At 37.1% G+C, this 24373-nt stretch overlaps 3 protein-coding genes across 3 annotated transcripts in view; all 3 read left to right on the forward strand.

The window, feature by feature from the left end:
* Positions 1-14187, forward strand: part of lrriq1 (leucine-rich repeats and IQ motif containing 1) — a gene marked incomplete at its 5' end in the record, with an annotated part of 65718 nt that extends 51531 nt beyond the window's left edge. The window contains 12 exons of the mRNA XM_079826157.1: positions 753-1079; positions 1382-1550; positions 2108-2227; positions 2862-2981; positions 3372-3484; positions 3586-3642; positions 3776-3864; positions 4981-5079; positions 9881-9980; positions 10122-10182; positions 10441-10558; positions 13512-14187. Coding sequence (XP_079682283.1) covers positions 753-1079; positions 1382-1550; positions 2108-2227; positions 2862-2981; positions 3372-3484; positions 3586-3642; positions 3776-3864; positions 4981-5079; positions 9881-9980; positions 10122-10182; positions 10441-10558; positions 13512-13645 — 1507 coding nt within the window. The 3' untranslated portion in view covers positions 13646-14187. The remainder of the gene's footprint in view (positions 1-752; positions 1080-1381; positions 1551-2107; positions 2228-2861; positions 2982-3371; positions 3485-3585; positions 3643-3775; positions 3865-4980; positions 5080-9880; positions 9981-10121; positions 10183-10440; positions 10559-13511) is intronic.
* The window catches only part of LOC307131743 (uncharacterized protein), a 676237-nt gene that overhangs the window by 338069 nt on the left and 313795 nt on the right, over positions 1-24373 (forward strand). The gene's annotated exons all lie outside the window — the stretch shown is intronic.
* Positions 17378-23941, forward strand: alx1 (ALX homeobox 1). Its single transcript, XM_079826216.1, has 4 exons — positions 17378-17813; positions 19044-19336; positions 21017-21145; positions 22324-23941. The coding sequence occupies exons 1-4, from the start codon at positions 17609-17611 to the stop codon at positions 22660-22662; spliced, it is 966 nt and encodes a 321-aa protein (XP_079682342.1). The 5' UTR covers positions 17378-17608; the 3' UTR covers positions 22663-23941.

The raw sequence follows: 24373 nt of genomic DNA on the forward strand, positions 1-24373 counted from the left end.
AATGTTAATTTCAACATTTACTGATATTAAAATATTAAAATCAAAAGTGGAACTAATCTAACATGAATTAATAATGAACAGTTGTATTTTAATTAAAGGATTAGTTCACTTCAAACTGAAAATTTCCTGATAATTTACTCACCCCCATCTCATCCAAGATGTCCATGTGTTTCTTTCTTCAGTCGAAAAGAAATTAAGTTTTTTGAGGAAAACATTCCAGAATTTTTCACCACATAATGGTCTTCAATTGCAACCAGCGGGTTGAAGGTCCAAATCAATGCAGTTTCAAAGGGCTTCGAAGGGCTTCAGAGAGCTCGATCTCAGCCGAGGAATAGGGTCTTATCTAGCGAAGCAATCGGTCATTTAAAACAAAAAAAAACATTCATATACTTTTTAACCTCAAATGCGAGTATGTGCGACGTATGACGTCATCACATCAGAAAGGTCACGGCCGTGGAAGTACAGACGTATTTATTAATCTTTGTTTTATTAAACAAAGATGAATAAATGCTGTAATAAATGTATTGCTCATTGTTAGTTAATATTAGTTAATGCATGAACTAATGTTATCTAATATCATTTTTTTTTGCAAAAGCACACGATGCAAACACTACGGTCAAACACATCTGTCCAGCGCATGTTTTCAGAGAAAAACAATGAAAAAGCAGCGCAGTGGAATGCAAAGACCTTTTGTGTGAATGGTTCCTAATGTATGAAATTTGTGTGCTTTTATCCTCACATTTTTCACGCAGTTCTGCGCCCTCACAACATGATGCCCAGCTTCTCGCCATTGGTCACCAAGCAGACCTGTTCAGATTGGCAGTGGACCAGCGTTACGCCCATGAATATGGTGACAGCTGTGTCAATGAAGATGTTTCACTGGCGGCAGCTGCTTGTAGTAGCTCATGTAGGTTTTCTGAAGCATCTTTATCACCGGGACAAAGCCCAGAGAAGCAACCTCGACATACAGCAGATTTGCAGGATCCACAGAAGACTCAATCTGACCTTGAGCATCGATCTGCTGACTGCATGGAGACACGAAGTGAGAAGGAACCTGTTCAGGCACTGAACCTTAAAATGTATGACTCTCGACTCACACACAATATTTCTCTCACTTCGTCGCATTAATGTTTACAGCATTTAATGTCTGTTTGTAGAAAAAAATCTCCCATGATTTGAAGGTACATTTAATTTTAGCTAAAGGTAATCAAAATAAAGCTCATCTCTTAGTCATTCAGATGACATTGGAACCCTGCTGGGTCTCTCTCCAGATGTTTTAGCGCAGATGAATCATCCGAGGCTTGAGTTCAGCGACATTCATTTAGTCTCTCTTGACCTTGGTGAGTCATCAGATAAAATTGTCTTGTGTGCTATCACTCAGAGAGGCAGCTGTGGTGATCCAGCGACGCTGGCGGAGGAGATGCATATTGCGGAGACGTGAGGGCCTCCCAGGCTTAATTGAAAAAACTAACACAAAATCAAGTCTTCATAAGGTGGAAGATACCTGCATTGAGAGGCCTGAGAGGGAACGTGCTGCTGTTGTTATTCAGGTGAGACTCACAAAAATTCCTATGTTCATTTTGGTTTTGATCAAGGATTGTTTGATCTACAGCATCATATCTCTGGAAACGTGTTTTCCATACCTCCTTTTATGAATGCAATAAATAACTTGAATAAAATTAAATCATCTTCATTACACCTATTACTGCCAAGGGCTTGTTTTGAGTCGGTAGGTAGTGCTTTTGAAAACAGGCTATTTCTTTTTACATGTAACTTCTAAGGGAAATTTCCTCTCTCTCTTTGTGTTTAATGAGTCTCTAAGGACTCAAACCGAGAGAAAAAAATGATTAATCAGATTCCAACGTGTCGCTGGAGTGGGAGCGCTAGGGTTCTGATCTGTTAAGTCTTTTTTTTTTCCCGCGGGGAATACGCAGATTTAAAGGCATCCCGGTGTTACATTTGTCTTACAAAGCCAAAGTCACCGAAAGTTCAAACTGCAGACCGCGGGGCAATTAAACAGAGGTTAACATGTTTTATCTTCCTAATGGGATAACACACAATATTTATGCTTGCATGTGATTCATGGCTGTGTGTATTGCCCCTGCAGGCTGTGTGGAGAGGCTGCGTTCTGCGGAAAAGACTGGCCCGTGCTCTAGCTGCCGCTCAGATCACAGAAAGTGATGAGGACTTTGAAGAGGTGGACATGGACGAATTCATTTTTGATGAGGTATGAGCAGATGCGTGGTGCTCCTGCCATTACAGTGAAGTCGGCAGACAGATAGCCTGGGCCACTGCGCTGACAGTCCTTTAACTAGCGCTCGTAGCCGTGAGGCGGGAGGCTGTCAGCAGTGATTAGGTATTGAAAAAGAGCAGTCAATGAGCGGGAAAGAGGGGAAGGAAAACGTCTTTTCTTTTTCTTATGTCACCTGCTATTTTCTGCCCGTTTGCATCACGTTTACTCAACTTAACATTGGCTTAACCTATGAATTACACTAAGTGAGCTCATCTGTGTAGCTTATTAGGCGATTTATTATAGTGTATTACGATGTCATGTTAAATTGATCTGTACTATTGGTCTACATCTGAATTTTCTGGAGTTTTTCATGTGTTGGCCCTCCAATTTCTGCCTGTCACGACTTCAGGGGGAAAAAATCTGTTTTGAAGTGCATACATTCTCAAGTGTTTGTCACACACAGGAAACGAGTTCAGTGCTTTTAACTTAATGTGATCTGCTACTTGCTTTGAAGGCATTATGAAAACATCAAGATGCACTTTATCAACTATGCAAATCCAAGCAGATGCCATTTTAGAATGGTGCAGTCCAGCTCTTTTTAATTTTGTTTGTGTCCTGTTGTAAATAGAAAGTGCTGGAGAAAGACTGGATAACCCTGCATTCCTATGCTTCACCGGCCAGAATGATGCCATTTTCGGAACAACTGCCATTGCCAAAGGTAACAGCTCTACGAACCCTCCTTCTGTCTGTGTGCCGGCGCAATCAGAGTCTCTCTGGGTGATTAAGTGCCGTATTTATTGCCTCCAAAAACACAATTACTTTCTGGGCCGCCTCAAACTTCCTTCTCGTCAGCAGATGTCATTTTTCAGCACGGTGCTTTGTCTCCTGCGGTTTCTTTTCTTTAGCAAGAGCTGGCCTTTTCTATCACGGTAGCGTCGCTGTGATGTGATGCGATGCAGCTGCTGCTGTGGAGATGTAGAGATTGTCGAATGCGCTTCAATGTTCTATAACCAAGATGAAAACTGAGCAGCAGGGCTACTATCTATCCTTGAATAAATTGAAAGTGCACATCAAGCAAGTCTTTGTGTAAGAAACGGCATACTGAAGCTATCTTTGATTATCTTTGTGGTACTTACAGCCCATGCCGCCAAAGACCCAATCTCTTTTTCCACGGCAACCGAAACATGCCTGGTCAGATAGTGAAGATGCAGCCTGCTTGGAGCAAAGAGTGTCGCCTCACCTTAGTAGCAGGTAATCATTTGGCTTTGTTTCTAATGCTGACGATTATTTAAATTAACATTTTGCTAATGTTTCCTTGTAATGTCTATGGTTTTCTAAACAAACATTTCCAGATCAGTCCTTGAAAAGAACAACCTGTCCGAGAAATCAGAAAAAATCCTCAAAGAATGGTATGTTTCTGTTCTACTTTGTGCAGTCCTTCCAATAATAAATAATATTACTGGAATAAATGCTAATTAAAAAATAATTCTACATTTAAAAAAAAAAAATTACACTAGTTACTCTTGCTAACTTCTATTTTAGGGGCATCACTAATGACACCACTGCCCTTCTCATGCTGAAGAGAGTCAAAAAAATGAAAGGCAGGAGAAAGCAGGAGAAAAGATTATTGGGTAGGCACATCCATCCATCCATCCATCCGTCCATCTATCCAATGAGCAATACTTAAAACCATTCAACTTTTAATACAGTAGATCATATGATCCTAAATCAGTGCATCTCATTCAGGGGGCCTCAACATGACTTACAATGATAAAAAAATCAGATTTCTAGACCTGGGAAAGTCATTTAAGTCAATAATATCATATAATTCCTTGTGCATTTTTCATACATTTTATGAATATACATTTTTATAGTTAGGCCAAGCTACAAAATATTATAAAGTAAAAAATATTCTTTAAAAATCCTTATCCTTAATCCTTATCCAGTAAATCACAACTGGAAACCGTGACGGGGCCTTTGAATATTGTTGTGGACAATGGGGTTCTCAAAAAGGTTGAAAACCACTGTAGGTTCCACTGTAGATCCCACTGTAGATACAGTATAAGCATCCGGCATAGCCGGTGCAAGTACATTCCTGTCAGTCAAGTTGCACAGCATTTTAATACTGCATATTTAGTCAAATTAAAATCAATACCACAAAAAAGGCTGCTATCAATCAATCTGTATGACAATCAGAAACGTCTATGTCTTTGGTGAGCAATTGTGCCGCACTTAGCATGGAGCTTGTGATTCCATGAGAAGCTTAATCTGCCATAACAGCAAGCAGCTCCACCCTGCTCCATGCCTTGTCATGTTCGATTGTCCTGTCTGCAAACATTCTTACATATATTCCATCGTGCTTTGAGTTCCAAGGGCCCAGAATCAGCTTCATTACTAGGATCTAGGAAACATCAGCACTCATAAGTTCAATGGGCCGTGAGTCTAAGAAGAATCCCAGACACGATAGTCCTGGCCCTGGTCTGGATCCTCCAGGGTTGGCCTGAAGCCGGCTTTGATCAAGGTCAGGAGTGCGTGACTCTAATGCCACAAATCCAATCATGGCCCCATCAAATGAGGGCCTGTGTCAAGCTCTTAGAGCCACTGCTCCATGGGCCCTTTGGTCTCGTAATGGAAAGTGAAGCTTTGGTTTCTGTCGGTTTTCTGTTTGCGCTTGTCTGCTCGATGAATCCTGCATTCGTATGAGCTCATTTGTGGCTGCGTTCCTGTCTCTGTGTTATGTGTTCTAGACCCAAATCCACGTCTGGCCCTGTTCAGGAGCCACAGTAGCCAGTTTGTTTCCACTGAAACTCAAAGAAGACGTTTTGCTTGCAAAGACAACTTTAAAGGTAGGACTGTATATACTCCACAAACCAAATAAATCACCATATCAATTATAAAATGAATCACATTTCAAATGAATTACTATATATATATATACTTTTTTTCTTTATATAAATGAACTGATTCACCATATTAATCAATTGGTTTATTATATGAATCAGTTGTTGTCATATAATATACAGCAATTTCCTGAATTCGAGAGAACTGATCCATTTTTATTATTCCCCGTGGGTTAGATCCATACAGTCATTTGGGACACGCTTGGATCTACCTTGTGTGTAATACACAAAAACATACACATCGCTCGATTAAATTGAATGCACATGATGGGATCGTAAATAGCTAGCTAATACGTTGTTTGGGATGGTGGAGAATAAACAAGATGATTGTATTTCAGGAGACTTTGTAGCGGACCTGAAGTGTGAAATTGAGTTAAGTACAGAGGAGGTAGGGCACTTAGGGGTTCCAGACTGAGAGAGAGTGCTGTCTGCAGCCCTAGTGCCACCCTCGGGGGGTGGGGCTTTCAGTGCGATGCTACCGAGGGGGGTCGAGCGTAAGAGATAAGGGATAGATGAAGGGTCACGTTAAAGAGCAGGGCAAATAAATGAAAAGATATCCTCTTTACATGCGAACGGTTGCTTTTTTTTCTTGACTTTTTTTGTTGTTGTTCCGACTCCTCCGCCAGTCCCATGGCGTATGTAAGCCGATACCCATTTTCAAGTGGGTTACTTCATGTCCAGCACATCCACAAAAGAGAGCTTGGATAAAATAAACACGAGTGAGGCGGATATCTCGGAAAGAATCTGTCACGGCTTCGGGGGGCTAATCACCTCCAGAAGGGGGCTTGGAGCGCTCGGCTGAAATGTAAGCCCCTGCTGGGGGAGAGCAGGGGAGCGGCGGCCAGCCTGTAGCCTGAGGCTTGGGGCCGTCCCTGGTGGGGTTGGGGTTGTATTGCTGGTGCCTTCCGCAGGTCAGCAGAGGGGAAGAGCAGGTAGCCTTACCCAACCCCAAAGCCAGGACGCAGTCCCATGACAGTCCTTTTCGACGTCTTTAATCTTAAGAAATGCAATCACTTTTTTGTTAAATGCAGCGTAGTTGCTTTGCATTAACCTGCAAGTTTTTGCTGCTCTCCTGTGTTTGATTTGCACCATGTGTCCTGTATTTACAGTCTCCTGTATCTGCTGGGCTTGGCACTGTATCACTTCTCAAGTAGATGATGCTTTTGGTGTGGGTGGATTCCTTTGCAAGGAAATCTTACAAGAGTCCACAGAGTCCACTTTAGATCAGTCGAAAGAGGTTTAACTGACATATGTCTTACTTGGGTCATATGTCTAGCTGTCCATCTTAACAAATTACTAATTATAACATTTTGAGGTGTTTTTTTGCACTTTAGTAAAATAAAGTTTTTAAAACATCAGTTCTTAAATTTAAAAAAAGTTTGTGAGATTTAAATCTCACATTAGGATGAATCAGATTCCCTCCATTTCGGTGTACTTTTTCCGATTGCTTCAAATTGATGTGATTGACAATGTGTGTGTATGTGTGTGTTGACCGCTGGTTGACCGCCTGTGGTCTACTCTCTGGAGGTGAAGGTTTGACCCAGGGTAAAGGAAAGTGGGAGACAGAACCTCACGATAAAAGACCTGACCTCCCTCTTTGAGGCTACTCGGAGAACTCCCAAACAATCAAAGCCCCTTGGGTATGTCTCGTAGTCACACAAACACACACACACACACAGTGTGTCTTGTGGATAGCATATGCGTGTGTGCATGGGGTGACTTCACTGCAGTGAAACAATTTAGGCATTTTGGACACCAAATTCCAGTTTAGTAAGTCAGACCCAAAAATAACTAGAAAATCTATGGAAGAATTCTTGATAGAGATGTGAGATGGAATATATATACGCATCAAAATATGAAAGATCTATTGTAGATGAAATATTACTTTTGGAAAAAAAATTTTTTAAGTCCCCTCTGAGGGTGCATATATAATCTTAATATGTTTTTGTACTCTCTCTCTCTCTTTAAGATCTGTGTATTTAATGTCATTTTAGGGTTATCAGGGCAGTTGTTATCTTGGTTTTGTCAGGACTCAGGACTAACCATGTGTCATTGCCTCAGTACTGGTATGAAGGGAGAGTAGGATTTCTGAAAATACCTGCACAGTGACCTTAAGGGAATCACTTTGACCTGCTTGTCTGAACCCACCCCCAGCAGTTCGGTTCTGTCATCCTGAGCCTCTGTGAAAGAGCTGATTCTCTGACTCCTGCCACTGCCATAGCAGCACCACACTGCCCTAATGTATTTAAGAGCCCTTCTAACAGCCGTGACTCCTGGGCCTCCTAATGTCCTGAGGCTGGGATAGATGGGGGATGCGAGTTCTAGAGCTACTGGATGCTACATGTGCATGTGTTTCTATCATATAATATCTGTGGTTAATATATGTGGTTAACATCCCTTAAATCTGTTTGTTCACTGAGACATTCAATCTCTTTTTTTCTTGTAGTTTTATAACTTTTCAACAAATAATAATACTTATTATGAACCTAAAAAGTGGTTCATTAATGCACATCTTTTTATGAGTCACTTTTTATTAACTCAAGTAACATGTTTATCATTGTTAAAATAGAGTTATATTTAATATAAAATCAGCTAAATGCTGTAAATTAAATATTAATATACATTATAAATAAAGTTGAATGATCATATAAACTTGGGCACCTTAACTGCAATATTCTATTCTATTCTATAATACTTATTTAAAAAAAAAAAAAACCAGTGGTATTAAAATGCATGAATATCATTGCATTAGATATACTATACAATATCAAACCAGTTGACCAAATCGATTAATTGCGATTAATAGCATTCAAAATAAAAGTTTGTTTTCACATAATATATGTGTGTGTACTGTGTATAATTATTATGTATATATTAATACACACACACTCATTCATGTATTTATTTAATATATAAATATAAATAATGTAAATATAAATATAATTGTTTCTTAAATGTATACATGCATGTGTGTGTATTTATATATACATAATTATTATACACAGTACACACACATATTATGTAAACACTTTTATTTTGGATGAGATTTATCAATTTGACAGCACTAAAAATAACGTAAGCACCATTTTCATGTAAAATGACTTTAGGGCCGATTGATTAAAGGTCATTGCAAAATAACTAGGGTTGGGAATGGCTTTTTATTTTTTATTCTTTAAATTGAACAATTTATTAAAGTATACTTAAATATATAAATATAAATAGATACAAAACACAATTTACTTAACAAATTCACAGTAAAACCTAAGCCACCTAACCCAACTACAATAGACCTACTTTAACACCGAAATCTGCATTCTGATTCGTTCCGGTTACACACCGGTTATATAGTTTTCGGTAGCCAACCCTAAAAATGACTTGGTAAAGTTTTGAGAAAAGCATGATTTACTTGCAAAGGCCTCTTGGCTAAATATTTTGTTATTGAATACAATGAAATTCATACATTTTATGTGTCCAAGGGATTCACTAAACAGGGCAAATTAGCCTGTGAGCACAATCCCATAAATGTGCCGATGGGAGTGGAAAGTTCTGTGGGCGATTTACTGACAATGCGCACATTAAAGAACACAGACGCAGCCGGATTATTTCCATGAAGACCAACGCAATCTAACAAGAGCAGCCAAATTAGCATCTGGTTTAAGACATGCTTTTTTTGGCCGTTAAATAATGGCGCAAATACCTGTAAATTGACTAGCGCAAACCTTAGTAAATCACCTTGCATTGATTCATTCAAATACTCTCCTCCCATAAATTTTGTGTTTGAAAGGGAAACTCCTGCAAAAACATGCAATAGGTCAGCCGCAAAAATAACTGTCCATGCCTTTTCAGTGCTAATTTTTCACTGCGTGTCTTTAGTAAATCCTGACAGTAGTTTTTTAACACCAGAAGAGGGTTAGCTGTTAGTAAATGTTTTGGGCCCAAATATTCGTATTAAATGTGTTCTATTTATTTGTTTATTGCATTTATTAATGTATGAAAAGCTTCAAAGTCAAAGATGGCTCTTGAAAGTGCAAACATACTGCTAATGCTGGAGAATGGTTTCATTTTAAGGGCCAGATTTACTAACAGCTTTTCTTTTTTGGAATTGTGCTCTCACGCTAATTTGCCCTGTTTAGTAAATCTGGCCCTAAGACTTTTCAGCACCAATAAATGTGGATTGCTTTTTTCCCCGTTTTCTTGTTCAGCCCTTAGGGAGGAGTTAATCACTTGACATTTTTAGTGGATTTTCAATTAACCCATGACAACTGTAACCCATAAACCTTGTCTGCTCTTTACTTTTTGGCAAAACCATGAAAATGACTTAAATAAATGGCTCATTAGTTCCAGCACTTGGCCGTCAGAAGTTGTTATCAATTCATGCTAGTCTCCAACGAGAACACATGTTTATTCTGAATTAAGGCTTTTTAGTGACATGTATTGACACTGTCCATAAATTTCCCTACTCGTTTGTCTTTTGCTTTTTTTGCTTAGCAGACTTAAATATACACCACAGAAGTTCCCGAAACAAACGTCATTTGCATGTGCTATCCAACCTCACGGACTTGTTTCTTTTGCTTTTAACTACAGTCCAGAACTGTTCTTTTTTTTATTCACTTGGTGCCTATCAGGAATTGTCTGGCAAACAAGCCCTCTTCAAAATGTAGTTTATTTCTGTAAATATTTAAACGGACGTGTCTGAAAAAAAATCTTTTGGATGCTTTTCTTCTTTTTTTTTTAATGTCAAATGCAGTTCACAAAGCAGCGAATGAAGTTAACAAATCACCGAAAGCAGAGGAAAAACAAACTTACCAGTGGCTCCAACCCGACACAGACTCTTCGGGCACGGGACGGTGAGACACACTGCTCTGAACTAGTAGTTCATAACGATGATCGATTATAGCGGTGACTTGTAAACGTACACCATCTCACATGTTGTGAATGTGCTGTGGTGTAAATTGTGTTAAAGATAATCTATTCAATGACTTTTTTAGGGAACATTTCCTCCCTGATATTGGCCATGATATTCTTAATGGTGGGAGAGTGCAGCTTGTGGTAAGAGCCATTTTTTTTGGCTTTTCTGTATTTAAACCTTTTAACTTACATGACACTGTTAACTTTTTTTTCTCAAGTATGATCCTGTGTTAGTAACTGTGAAGTTACATTAAAAGTAGTACTCGTACAAATAAAAAAAACTTACTAACAATTGCTGTTGTCAGCCCCATGAATACTTATTTGTAGGAGAGTGAATGTATGCATGTTTGAGTGTGTGAGTGGTTGTCTACACTTTAATGTACCTGTTTTTTTTCTTAGGCCATTGGGGACAGAGACGGTGTAGATTCCGGAGCAAGATTTTGGGCCGACTCCACTGATGTCTCTCCACCTCTTAAAAAGCATACTCAAGCTCGGAGATACTCAGCTGAAAACAGAAGTGAGTCTTTTACTTAAGTAAACATAAAATAAATATAAAAAACATTCTTTTCCTAATGACAATATCTGTGCCATCGAGAGACCAATTGCATATTCAGGCAGTGAACATTTTTATTTGCTTCAATTAAGTGTTGCGTAAAAATATTGCTCAAGCAGACCATTTGCATTTCAAAAATTTTTGGCTGATTAAATTGTTTTTTATGAAGTATGTAAATGCCCATTAACATTAGAAACATCTGTGCCCTCATTGTTGATAACATCACAAACAAAAAAAGAATGTTTTTGCAGTGAAACGCCCTTCTCCACTTCTCTTATGAGTACATACAGTACACTATGAAATATATATATTTTTTAACTTTATCTCTTTTAGATTGTACTCAGAACATCATCGCTGTATAATTTATCTCTGTAATAATTTCTGAAATGTTAAGGGATGGGATTAATTAAGGAAGAATTTTAAAACACTACGGACTTCACACAATGATGTGAGGTTAAATCATGTCAGTCAGGTGCCAAATCAAATACTGCACACAGAGTACAGTGGGTGTGGCATGAAGCGCTCGATGGAAACTGACATGAACGTACACATCATCTGGCTCACTTGATAACCTATTACAACACCACACAAATCCGATTTCACACAACTAAAAACCACTTGACATCACCATGCATTTTTGTTATATGGGAAAAAGCAGGTTTGATCATTTTTTCCACTGGGGAATTTATACTTTTAATGCATACATAATAACTTTTAGACAAACATGTTATATTATATATATATATATATATATATATATATATATATATATATATATATATATATATATATATATATATATATATATATATATGTATGTACTGTATCATTCAAAAGTTTGTTGTCTCTACGTTTTTTATTTTTAAGAATTTACCTTTTATTCAGCAAGGATTAAATTGATCAAAAGTGACAGTAAAGCTTATGAAAAAAAATTATACTTCAAATTGATGCTGTTCTTCTGTTAACTTTTTATTCATCAAAGGATCCTAAAAAAAAAAGTATGACAGTTTCCACAAAAATATTAAGCATCACAAATGTTTGCAACATTGATCTTAGTAAGAAATGTTTCTTTAGCACCAAATCAGCATAGTAGAATGGTTTCAGAAGGATCATGTGACACTGAAGACTGGAGAAATTATGCAAAAAATTCAGCTTTGTCATCACAGGAAGAAATTACATTTTAAAATATAATAAAATAGAAAAACGGTTATTTAAAATTGTAATAATATTTTACATTATACTGTTTTACAGTATTTTTGATCAAATAAATGCAGCCTTGGTGAGGAAAAGAGACTTCTTCCGAAAACATAAAAAAATCTTACTGACCATACACTTTTGAATGGTAACATATAATATATATGTATATGTGTGTGTGTGTATAATTGTCTATGTGCACGCGTGTCAGCTTAGCAGACAGATGCCAGGGTCGATGAGGGGACGGGGGGGAAATAATCTCTCTTTCAGCAGGAAACGGTCAGTGAGAGACCCCTGACACCTCGCTGATTAAGTGCGAGCTCTGTCACACACTCCGTGCAACTCAGGACTCACCCTGACAAAGATCCCACTGAGTGACACAAGCAGGGCTCAGCACATTTAACATAGTGATGTCGGGCTGTGAAGGCTTTTCACTGTCTGTCCTAATGAAGCCAAATTGGATTCCGCTGATGATTTGAAAATGAAATCCACGAGGATGCTGACAGCCTGACCGACTGAATGACTGACTGGCTGTCTGAATGACTGACTGAATCAAGCCTTTCACATAGAGGTATTTATAGGTGAATTATCAGAGAGAGCTTCGCGGCATTAAGACTGATTCTACAGATCAAAGGAAATGTAAATGCAAGATTCCTTTATAGATTCATTTTGCAGTTTGTGTGCAAAAGCTATTCCTCTATAATCCGCAAATATCAGGACTCATTTTCTGAAAGAGAATGTTTTATTCCCGTTGCGTGTTAACATAATACAAATTTTCCCAGCTCATCATAGGCCTCTTGTGATTTGAATTGGATCAGCGTGAGCGATTAGGTCATGGGCACAAAGTTGACATGCTTAGTACTATGTTCAATTACTGTAAGGACTCTATAAATACTACTTAGCTTTAATGCAACAAGATACCCTCTACTTACTGGGGCCGAGCCATAAAGAACAGTTTAGGGAGCCATAAACGTTTTCATTATGTGTGTAGAGGAAATCTCCCGGTGCCTCATTTTTTTGCCCTCTTTCAAAGGTAATGGGAGCAAAATGGCTGAAAACAATTTGTTTGGTCACAGCGGTTAAGTGAGTGTGTGGCCGTTTTATTAAATATCAGCCCACTGAATTCGGTTAACAACATTTGTCTCTTTGAATATAAACGTCCAGGGTTTGAAGTGCAATTAATATCAATCGAGGGCTGACGTCTAGTTTTTCTACTTTAATCAACACAGACAAGGAACAAATGCAGACAAATGTAGCAAAAGCTAAAAATTGTATTAGCTAAACAGTTCCTACATTTGTAAAATGGTTACGTTGTAACAGTGTAATTACCTAAATAAATACATGTACATACTATAAACCATATCCCAACCCTAACTTTAACCCTAGAGTTAGTTACTTGAAATTACTCTGCAGTAATGTGAAAATGTCCCCTTAAAATAAAGTGTTTACCTAAAATTACGTAAGGACATATTTTGTTGTAGCAAGATGTGATGCACGGTATGAAGTTTTACCTGCCGTTTCGTTTTACCATGCATGACTTCTCGCTGAGCGCAGCCATGGGTTCTACACGTGGAACGCATCAGCTACAGAAAAAAAGCTTGCTTTGTTCTATGCGTTTGAAAGAACTGCGCTTGTTAGAAACACCAGAAATGTCAGTCAAAGTCTTGACAGGTATTAGCATCATTGAAGGTGTATTTTTATCAAATGATCTTTGTCTTCACAGAAACAGAATTGCCATCACCCACCAGAGTCAGTTCAGCTCCGATTCAAAAGGAACGCATCTCGTTCCGGGACAACCCGGTGCGACACAGTGGAGGCTGGGGTGGAGGAAAGAAGAGGGCCAAATTGAACAAGTAAAAAGATAACCACATCAGCTTGTGTTTGTTGCACTGAGATAATATTGATTCGGTTTGTTCTTTTGTTTTCGCCCTTCGTATTTGCGGCCGTGTATATATTCCGAGTGTGATGGATGCCTTGTTGATGTAAGCCCTTAACAAGACTTACAATGCACATTTGATCTCCGCTGAAATTCCTTGCAGCTGCTGTTTTTACTAAAATCCAGCTTCCTCTTCTGCAAATGAATTAGAAGCAATGGATGAGATATAGCCCAAATATCTGCAGGCGGTCACAGGATACGTATTGCTTTCAAGTATCACTCCATTTAACATGAGCACTGCGAGCCATGGAATGGGTGGAAACCATTTACAAATGACATGCTTAATATGCAGACAATGACAGGCAATAAAAACCAGCTTGTTCCTGTTTTAATTTACTTGGGGCTTTTTTCTTTCCTTATACTGGGGATTTGTGTTGTGCATAAAGCTAAATATAAAATGATGCACATTTAATGAAAGTAATATATCATAGATCACTGACAATAAAGTATTTGGTTTGTACTCAGCTCTGCCTCAAACACCTATTTTTTAATCTCTGATCAAATGCGTCTATGGCAAACAGTCCAAAAATAGGATAAAAGAAAGGCATACATCAGAGTTAGATGTGTTTTCTTTAGAGTTAGTGTAAGATAATATCCTTCTTTCTGTATTTTAACTTTGTTTACCCAGAAATTATAAAATAGCCTAAGTCTTGAAAAAAGGCTGTCTTATTAGTGGGAGTTTTGGCATTGTGTTTGGATAGGCGGCCCATATATAGCAGTACATTTCCAAGTTTCCACTTTTGCTGAATCTCAGCATAACAGACTGATGCCAGCAGGTAATTCATGCCAGTTGTTACCCACAGAAATCAAGCGAACCCTGAGAGATAATCTTTTCAACTGTCAGCAAGAGCGGATCTTTATAGGGTTAGTAAAGCCCTTCAGAGCCATATAAAACCTATTGGTTTGTTTGAGTTTCTAATAGACTACGTTGTGTTTAACTACCCAGGAACGCATTATGGCGAAAATAAATACTCATTGAATAATCCTTCACACTAAAATGAAAAGGCCTTTCAAACCAAATTTCACGTTGCAAGCTCAATGCACCTGGCCTGACCTGAGCAGCTCAATCACAGCAGCTGGAAGAAGTGGCTGTGGCCACAAACCGTTTATTATCGTTTAATTACTTAAGTGACTGCAAAGGCATATGTACATAAACCCAGCTGACACGCTCGTCCTGAACTCTGACTTTCACCAGAGATTCATTCTGTCTGTACTACATAAGAGAGAGAGAAAAGCAGAGAGGCAATATGACAAACGTCATTGGCCTGAACAAAACCATTAAAATGGTTTAAGAATGAACCTTCATAATAGAGAAAATAATTAACTCCTCTCTGTACCAATTTGACAGATATCAGATTAATATCCCTCTGTCATTCAGGTTTATTTATTAAACTTTGATTATCAAGTTTACACACACATATAATATGTAAACTTGATCTGAACAAAAAATGTACTAAAACTTTAGCTGAAATTTTAATAACATAAAATGTAATTCCAAATATTAATAAAAACTATAATAGTATCTAAATGATGCTAAAATAACAATGGTGTCATTATATATTTGGTTTTCATATTATATTATTAAGGACATGCAAGGATCCTCACAGTTGTGACAGTATATTATGTTATTAAGACTCCATATATTATGTTAACACATTTGAATTAATATTTTTTAAAACGTATTTTAAAGATTTGAGTACAATGCCTGGATGCTTGCAACTTGAAAAATAATAAACAGTAATGATACAAAAATAAAGACTCAATTTGGAGAATATTTGCCTATAATGTTGCAAAAACATATTTTACTAAAAACAATATTTAAAATGGTATTGAAAGGATCAAATGACAGATCAAGTGTTTTAAATGTCTCTTTGCTTTAATGTTCACTTATTTGAGTTTATTTTGCAGCGTTGCATGTATTTGCGCGCTTAATTGAGTGAAATTAGGCCGTGAGCCATATAGCTTCTCCTGCGCTTTCATGTGCTTGGCTTCTAATGCGCAGACAAAATTTCAACAAACCACACAGAATTTCTCACATTTTCCCCCCAGCAAGAGGTCCAAATAGAAGGTCATTTCATAGCCTTAATAAGAAACCCCCCTGCTACTTAAGAGCACCCCTATTTATTTTCATTTTTTTCTCGGAGTGGCACCATCAAACCCCAAGCATTGTAAGTGACCCTTAGATATGGCTAGCCTGGCAGGTGGTACGATTGCTGGCAGAGAGAAGACGGTGATCTCTTACACACACTTTGGAGTGAGGGTGGTATCGGATGACGCCTTTCCTGTTTGAAATACAATCGTTTAGGTGGTCGCAAAATCATTTTGGTGGTAAGGTTTGTAGCCAGGCTTTATAATCTCGCATCCAACAATGACTCTTAATCGGCCTCATGCTTAGTGCGCGTGTCACAACTGTTGCTGTCGGGAATGTGAAGCTCTTCGGTGTTTGCGTTATCAGTGGATTTTCGGATAGAGCCAAATGTGCCAACTGAGCTAAACAACTGATAAAAGTATAACAGAACAAATTACTTTATTTTGATACAGTTTTTATATATCACACTTTTATTGAACCAAAAAAAACAACAACAACTAACTCCCATCAGGCTTGATAATTTGTGACAATTGGTTAAAGCAACTCTCGAACTTTGACAGCTTTTCAAAATGTTAAAGCTTTTATAATATTTTAATTCAGGTCACAGAAACAGGAATTCTTTGCTGAGTTGTATTAACCGGTCATCATTCATCACAAGCGCGCGCTGCGTGCCGTCGAGCTATTATTCGTCTCTTGATTGGAAGATTCAGATTGACATTTCACGAGACCTGCAAACACAGGTTTGTCATGCCGATATAAATAAATATTAGAATAGAATATTATAAGAAGAACAAGTATATTTAAAAAAAAATGCTTTGTATTTACATGTTTACTTCACTGGTTCAACTTCTGTAGCCTACGTTGAAAATGATTTTTAAAATTATTATTATTAATTTAGGCGAAAAGACCGTAATTAAACTGGATTTTAAAAACTTTTGATAGAAGTTAAAAGTAAGAAGTGCCTGTTATAATTTCATTGAAATGTATAACAAGGCAATGTGCATTTAAAATGATAAATAGTATCAAAATGATCAAAAGTAAAATATCAATAACCTTAAAATCATTCATATAATTATAATATAGAGCAAATACGATGCTTAAATCATTTAATGACATTTAAGAACGTTAAATAATGTATCTCGTAATGCGTCATATTCTCGGCAATAGCCTAAGATTATGCTTTAAACATTAAGAAAATTAAGTATTCTATAGCCTACTTATTTGCAGTAATAACAATGAAATAGCCTACATTTTTTTAATACAAAAGTTACACGTTTGATGTTTTCCTCGTGATGTTAGGCTATGTATTAATAACTTTATTTATTTGATTAAATAACGTAAAATGTGTAAAGCGTCTGTGCTTAATAAAGACAACTTACTTTATGTTCTTTAAGCATTTCACTAAGTTTGTGAATGCTTAATGTTGTTTACAAAAGGTTTAACGCTTGAAATATCGCGCAATATATTTATCAGTTAAATAATCATTAGGGATATCCAAACCCACTGAAAGCGAAAGCAAGTGTAACTGTTTGATTTCGGGTCATCACCGAGTTTCATAAATCTTATTTAGTGCTTGTGCGCGTGGGTGGAGTTTCACCTTCTCCATATTCAGAAGTTGGGTGGTTGCTTGAATCTCCCACTCTTTGCCGTATAAAGAGAGGCCCTCGGTCTCTTTAAGACAAGACAAATTAACGACTTGTACAAATAATTGGCTGCATTGCTTCATTTTTGACATCACTAAAACATTTATGGTGTCCATTGACGCGCTTCATGCTTGAGACGAGGCCAGAGGACCATGATGGAGTACTTGAGCGACAAGTTCTCCTTGAAAAGTCAAGCGATTAAAGGCAGCGATTACTACATGGACCAAGTCATGGAGACTTTAGACAATGTGCCGTACTACAACAAGACATCACCGAAATGCGTCCAAGCCTTCTCGATGCAGGGCAATGATCAACACAGCTCGATGGACAGATCGTCTCCGTCTGACAACCAAAACAGTAAGTCCGGCTTTGAGAGAAAAAATGAACTTTTTTTCCCCAACTTTGTACAATCTACATTTTGTAAAATATTTAAAGATTCCCCCGTGGTTCTTTGCAACACCTTGGTTCAGTAAATAAGTTGTGGTTTTCTAATTAGGCTATGTTTCTTCAAGTCAATGCGTTGAAGTTGAGATCATTTAAAGCACCGATTTCTATGGTGAAAAGTTCGCAAAGAAAACTTTGTGTCAGAATGTTCTCCTGTGGCATCAGGCTATAAAACCACCTTTTGTAATATAGTTTGTTTTACAGTTAAAAATAAAGGTAATTACATTTAGATAATGACCGGTTTTAGCCTATGCCGACAATAAATGTTTTGCATATTTTATTTATTGGTAGGCCTATGGCAATACGTTTAGAGCGAAAAAGCTTCTTCTTTTTTGTCTTTTTTTTTTGAAAGGTTAGAAGTTTTCAACAATTCAAACGTTTAAATTATGCGTTTAGTTACAATGCAGCCTAATAGTATTTCAAAATATAAGTTATGAACAATATGTAATACAATGAACAGTATATATATATATATATATATATATATATATATATATATATATATATATATATATATATATATATATATATATATATATATATATATATATATATATATATATATATATATATATATAATAAACATTTCCCTTGTCCTTGTAATTCTAAATAAAAAATGTTTGGCCTTTAAAATAATATTATTCCCTTAAAAGCATTGCTCTTATCCGCTTATCGTTTAACTTTTGGTAACACTTCATTAACAAGTAATACGAAAGATAAGATAAATGAATCATTTTCATTAAAAGAGCAATTTTAAAATACATCAATGTAATTTTCCCCTGATTTTAGATGGACTAAAATAAATGGACAAATAATAGGCCCACATAGGCTAAGCTTATTCCATCCGCTTTCTTTGCGCTTTAAACTTACATAGGTAGTTGACATATAACACGAGCTTTTTATTTATATAGATATGAATAAAGTGTATATTTAGGGTCTTGTTTTTTTCATAATGTTATACACATTTTGAGATATAGCCTACGGTGTAACAAAAATAGGCATATTTGAAAAAGTCCTACAACTTAATTCCATGCAGTTTATATGTGTTATACAATTGTTTAAATTAAGTTTTAGATTTCGTTTTAGATGCTGCTGAAACTACAATTTTATGTCAACTACCCCTTATTTTCACAATGACCACAGGCGTGAATTACTGCGCTCCGAAAACAGAGGACAGCAGCCTGCACGCGATGGAGAACTGCTGCAGTATCAGAGTCTCACCGGCCACAACCGGACCAGACAAAACAGAGCTGGACGACATCGGCGAAAAATGCGACAGCAACGTGTCGAGCAGCAAGAAGAGACGCCATCGCACAACCTTTACGAGCGCTCAACTAGAGGAACTCGAGAAAGTCTTCCAGAAAACCCATTACCCAGATGTGTATGTGAGAGAACAGCTGGCCATGAGAACGGAGCTCACGGAGGCCAGAGTTCAGGTAACTGCTCAGCTTCATTTGGATAATTCTCTAAAACTCTTACGATTTTTTTTAGGCCTGAGGCCTTGTCTGAGAAAAACTTTGATTCTTCATACGTAGGCCTACCTACACAGCAACGTAAAAAAAACAACAACCTTAACTTGAATTTCTGACCGAAATGTTGAAGTTAAAACGACAGTGGTGCAATAACCTGTTCATTCAACACATGTACGCGTGGCGCTTGACGCTCGGCGTCACTTTTTAGCGTTATTTTTCGACATACAGGTACTCCATTGCTTTCAATGAGAAATATATGGCGCCCCGTCATGCGAATGTTGTCGCAAAAATGAAAATATATATTGGGTTATAAAAAAGTGACGCCTGACCAAGCGTCAATATGTGACGAGTTGGTTGAGAATGTGTGGGTTCATTGCGCAACAAAATCAAGTTTAACCCTTGAAAACTCGAGAAAAGGACAGAAACTAATAGGCTACAAATGAAATGATGGAAATAAAGATGCTCTCCTGATGAAAACATGTTGTGCTCACTAAAATACACATACAATCTTAAAAATTAAGGTTCCAATGCGGGGTTTCAGTGATGCCATAGAAAAAAAAACATTTTGGGTTTCCCAAAGAACCTTTCAGTGAACAGTTCTTAAAAGAACCATTTTTTTTCTTAATTTTTAATAACCTAAAGAACCGTTTTGCTCTACAAATCCTGCAATGGAACCTAATGGATATAAAGAACTGTTACCATGGTGTTTATTACCTTCATTTAGTTATAGATCTGTATTTGTTTTCAATCTAAACTTAGGGTAACACTATTTTACCGTGTCCTTGTTACATGTTACATGTACTTACCATACAATAACAGTAAATTACGCATAATTACATGCAACTAAACCAAACCCTATAGTAAGTAGATGTAGTTAATTATTATTACTCAGTACTTAAATATATAATTACAGTGTAACAAAGACACCTTAAAATAAAGTGTAACCAAACTTAGTAACACTCCCTATGTCACAATTCATGAATTTAAGCCCTCACTCTAAAAAAATCTGGGTTAAAAACACCCCAAGTTGGGTTGAAAATGGACAAACCCAGTGATTGGGTTGTTTTAACCCAGCGGTTGTTAAATGTTTGCCCGGTTGCTGGGCAGTTTTATTTAACCCAACAATTGTTTAAAAATGACTGTATGGCTGGCTTTAAATGAACCCAAAATAGGTTGGAAATGAAAAATCAGACACATAATTACTAGAGGCAACAATAATAATCAAAAGGAGAACATTTATTAGTAAGCAATTTAATACATGTTTATTGTTTAATTATTATTCATTAAACTTATTAATAATGTTAATTTGTGAAACATATTAATAAATGTTAATTTCCAACATGCTTTGGGTTCATTTTAAGCAAGCAATAGTCATTTTTAAACAATAGTTGAGTTAAATAAAACTACCCAGCAGGCTGGGCAAACATTTAACCCGACCGCTGGGATAAACTTCACATTTAATCACAAACTTCAATATTTAAGAAATAATATTTATAAAATATAAACTTCAATATTTATAAAAAATAAATAAAGTAAAACAACAAGAAATATATTCAGATTCCGTCTTTAAAATAATACATAAAAGGTTACCCCAATCAAAAAACATCATAGACAAATAACTCAACTTTCCTCTTTCTATTCAAGGTATGGTTCCAGAACCGAAGAGCCAAGTGGAGGAAGAGAGAAAGATATGGACAGATCCAGCAGGCCAAAAGCCACTTTGCAGCAACGTATGACATATCGATGCTTCCCCGGACAGACAGCTACTCACAGGTGATTTACAAAAACTAAAATAAATACAAAATCAATCCATCATCCAATGCATGGCTGTTTACCTATTGGCAACCCTGTTGTTCTGCACTGTTTGAATGCCTTTTAATTTTTGTTTGCACTATACATATATATTATGTCTCAGAAGTAATCGCATATTTGTCATACCTTGTATAAGTAGATTTTTATCGATCTGATTACAAAATAGGACTGAGAAGTCACAAAACATTTGACCCAATAGCAGCATATCACTCTAAAAAAAAAAAAGGTTCTATATTGCACCAATAATGGTTCTTGGCTCGTAATCATAGGGGAACCTTTTTTAGTGCTATATAGCACCAATTTTGGTGCTTCAGTGGTTCTTCAGCGGTTCTTCAGAGGTTCTTCACCGGTTCTTTGACTAAGGTGCTATATAGCACCTCTGAAGAACCACTGAAGAACCACTGAAGCACCAAAATTGGTGCTATATAGCACTAAAAAAGGTTCCCCTATGATTACGAGCCTTTTTTTTTTAGAGTGTATGGTCCTTGCTGACCCACACACAATGCATGAATTGTTGACAGCAAGCATTAGCCTTCAGAGCTCGAGTCTGTTGTGACGGGTGTGGGCGGTCAGTCAGGCTGCAGAGAGCCGTCTCACGGTAACTGACAAAAGCTGTTGGGAGGATAGGAGAGGAAGATTTACATGGCACCACGGGACCTCAATTTCCTTCATCCGAGAGCAGATTCCTCACTCGTGCGTTTTCCATAGTCTCTGCCTTAATTTGACATTACAGCAGGTCCTTATTGCACCAGGCATGTTGTAAACCAGACTGCAGGGCTTGTGTTTGTCTTATGCCCATGACATGTGTACAGTCAGATTTTTGTGGTGAACACAGATGCATTTTTGTGGACTGCAGGGTTTGTTTTTAAAAGCCTGGTCTGGATTCATTTAAAGTCTTGGATGTAATCGTCACTGTATTTTAATGCAGATTGAGGGTGTATCTGATGTGATGTCATCGGTTCATCAGAAACGTTTCCCAGGCATACTAAATTTGAATTAAAATTGAATCAACTTTCCAAATGCGAAACTGTTGATGTACTTTCATTATTATTCAAGCCTGTTTTTTGTCCATTTCCATTTCTTCTAGACATGTAGCAAAGTCTCACATTCAAGTGTTATTGATTTCTCTGACCACACAGATTCCCAACAACTTATGGACTGGTCCCGCTCCAGGCAGCTCCGTAGTGTCGTCCTGCATGATCCCGCGGGGTTCCCCTCCCTGCGTGACATCTCCCTACCCCCATTCGCCGAGGGCCGCCGAGCACGGTTACGTGGGCTTCCCCAATCACCAGCAAAATCAGTTTGGAGTTAATCACGTGTCTCTCAATAACTTCTTCGCCGATTCGCTTCTTGCTCCGTCACCGAACAGTCACGGCACGTTTGAGGCCAAACCCGAGTTTGAACGGCGGTCCTCCAGCATCGCTGTCCTGCGCATGAAGGCTAAAGAACATGCAGCCAACATATCTTGGGCCATGTGAACTCTGAACTTACAGTATTTTCCCTGATATTAATAATAATACAGCCAGTTACTTTCATGAAATACTGGCTATCCAATTTTTATTATTACTTGTTATATTTTTTATTGGAGCAAGAAAGATATCAGCCTGTGATTTATAGACTTTTTTAAAAATTCTGGAAAAAAATTATTTAATTCAAACCTCTCATTTGAAAAGTTTTTTTCCGTCTTTTGTCTTAGCATCTCTTGTTGTTATGAACTCAACAGTATTATACTCTCATGACGTTAACAGAGATGTTATGGCTGACATACTAACACTATGTCTGTGTGCTTTGCAGCAAAGCTGTTTAACGCTCTCTAGCTTTGGCTAGTCTGCAGTGCCACATGCAGAGGAGCACTTTTATGTTGTTTTATGGGAATAAAAGTTCATTAAAATAAGCAATGTTTCCATTTTTCTCATTCTCTTAGCTCCTGATCTCTTTTGATACACTCTAAAAAAAAAAAAGGTTCTATATTGCACCAAAAATGGTTCTTGGCTCGTAATCATAGGGGAACCTTTTTTAGTGCTATATAGCACCAATTTTGGTGCTTCAGTGGTTCTTCAGCGGTTCTTCAGAGGTTCTTCAGAGGTTCTTCAGCGGTTCTTTGACTAAGGTGCTATATAGCACCTCTGAAGAACCGCTGAAGAACCACTGAAGCACCAAAATTGGTGCTATATAGCACTAAAAAAGGTTCCCCTATGCTTACGAGCCTTTTTTTTTAGAGTGTAGGTTCAAGAGTATCTTAATTCAATTAAAAGGAAATTGATAAAAAAATGTATGTTTCACTCATAGTCACCGCAGGCAGAAAACAAAATAAAATATACATATATATTTTTGGAAGATAATGTATTTCTGTGATGTCAAAGCTGAATTTTCAGCATCATCACTCCATTCTTCAGTGTCACATGATCCTTCAGAATTCATTCTAATGTTGATTTGGTAATTTTTTTTATTATCAATGTTGAAAACGGTTGTGCTGCTTAATTTTTTGTGTGTGTGTGGAAACCGTGATGCATTTATTTCAGGATTCTTTGATGACCATAAAGTTCAAAACAACAGCTTTTTTTAAAAAATAGATTTTTGTAACAATATAAAAGTCTTTACAGTGTTTCTGAGTAATGACAAAAACTGACAAAATGAGCAGTGCTAAATATTTTTTTCAGCTCTGTTGACAGTTACATATTTCACCTTTTGAGACTAACACAACTTTATTAAGTTACTCAACTGTTTGTGGCATTTGCCAAATAAACAACCTCTTCTTTTTTTATTATTGCTCTCATGTTTTTCAAGTTTGTAAGTAGCAATGAGGTGTTTTAGACTAGAAATTTAGACTATTTTTGTGTAGAGTTAACAGGGATGCATAGTTGAAAAAATTCATTGGAAGAGTATCTTAATTAAATTATAAGCAAATTGATACACAATGATGAAGTGACGTTTCACTCATAGTTACTACAGGCAGAAAACAAAAGAATAGGAAGTATCAACAGCAAACTGAACCGAACTGAACGCAATAAAATATTAGTGTCACTGTCACTTGATGGCGGATCTGGTGAAGAAGCTGTCAGCGATCAAAATATTGCCTTTGAAGATGTTGAAAATGATAGCTTTGAGAATATGTCCGAGGTTGCGAATATGAGCCAGATGCTGAATGTACTGGGAAATAAGCTTTGACGAGGACAGTGATGATGGTAT

The sequence above is a fragment of the Gobio gobio genome (assembly GCF_949357685.1).
Source record: "Gobio gobio genome assembly, chromosome: 9".
NCBI classification, from domain to species: Eukaryota; Metazoa; Chordata; class Actinopteri; order Cypriniformes; family Gobionidae; genus Gobio; species Gobio gobio.

Bases quoted from the DNA above. Each gene is read 5' to 3' on its own strand.
- alx1 (XM_079826216.1), top strand. From the start codon at position 17,609: ATGATGGAGTACTTGAGCGACAAGTTCTCCTTGAAAAGTCAAGCGATT. The intron at 17,814-19,043 runs GTAAGTCCGGCT...CAATGACCACAG, and splicing joins TCCGTCTGACAACCAAAACA to GCGTGAATTACTGCGCTCCG. The intron at 19,337-21,016 runs GTAACTGCTCAG...TTTCTATTCAAG, and splicing joins TCACGGAGGCCAGAGTTCAG to GTATGGTTCCAGAACCGAAG.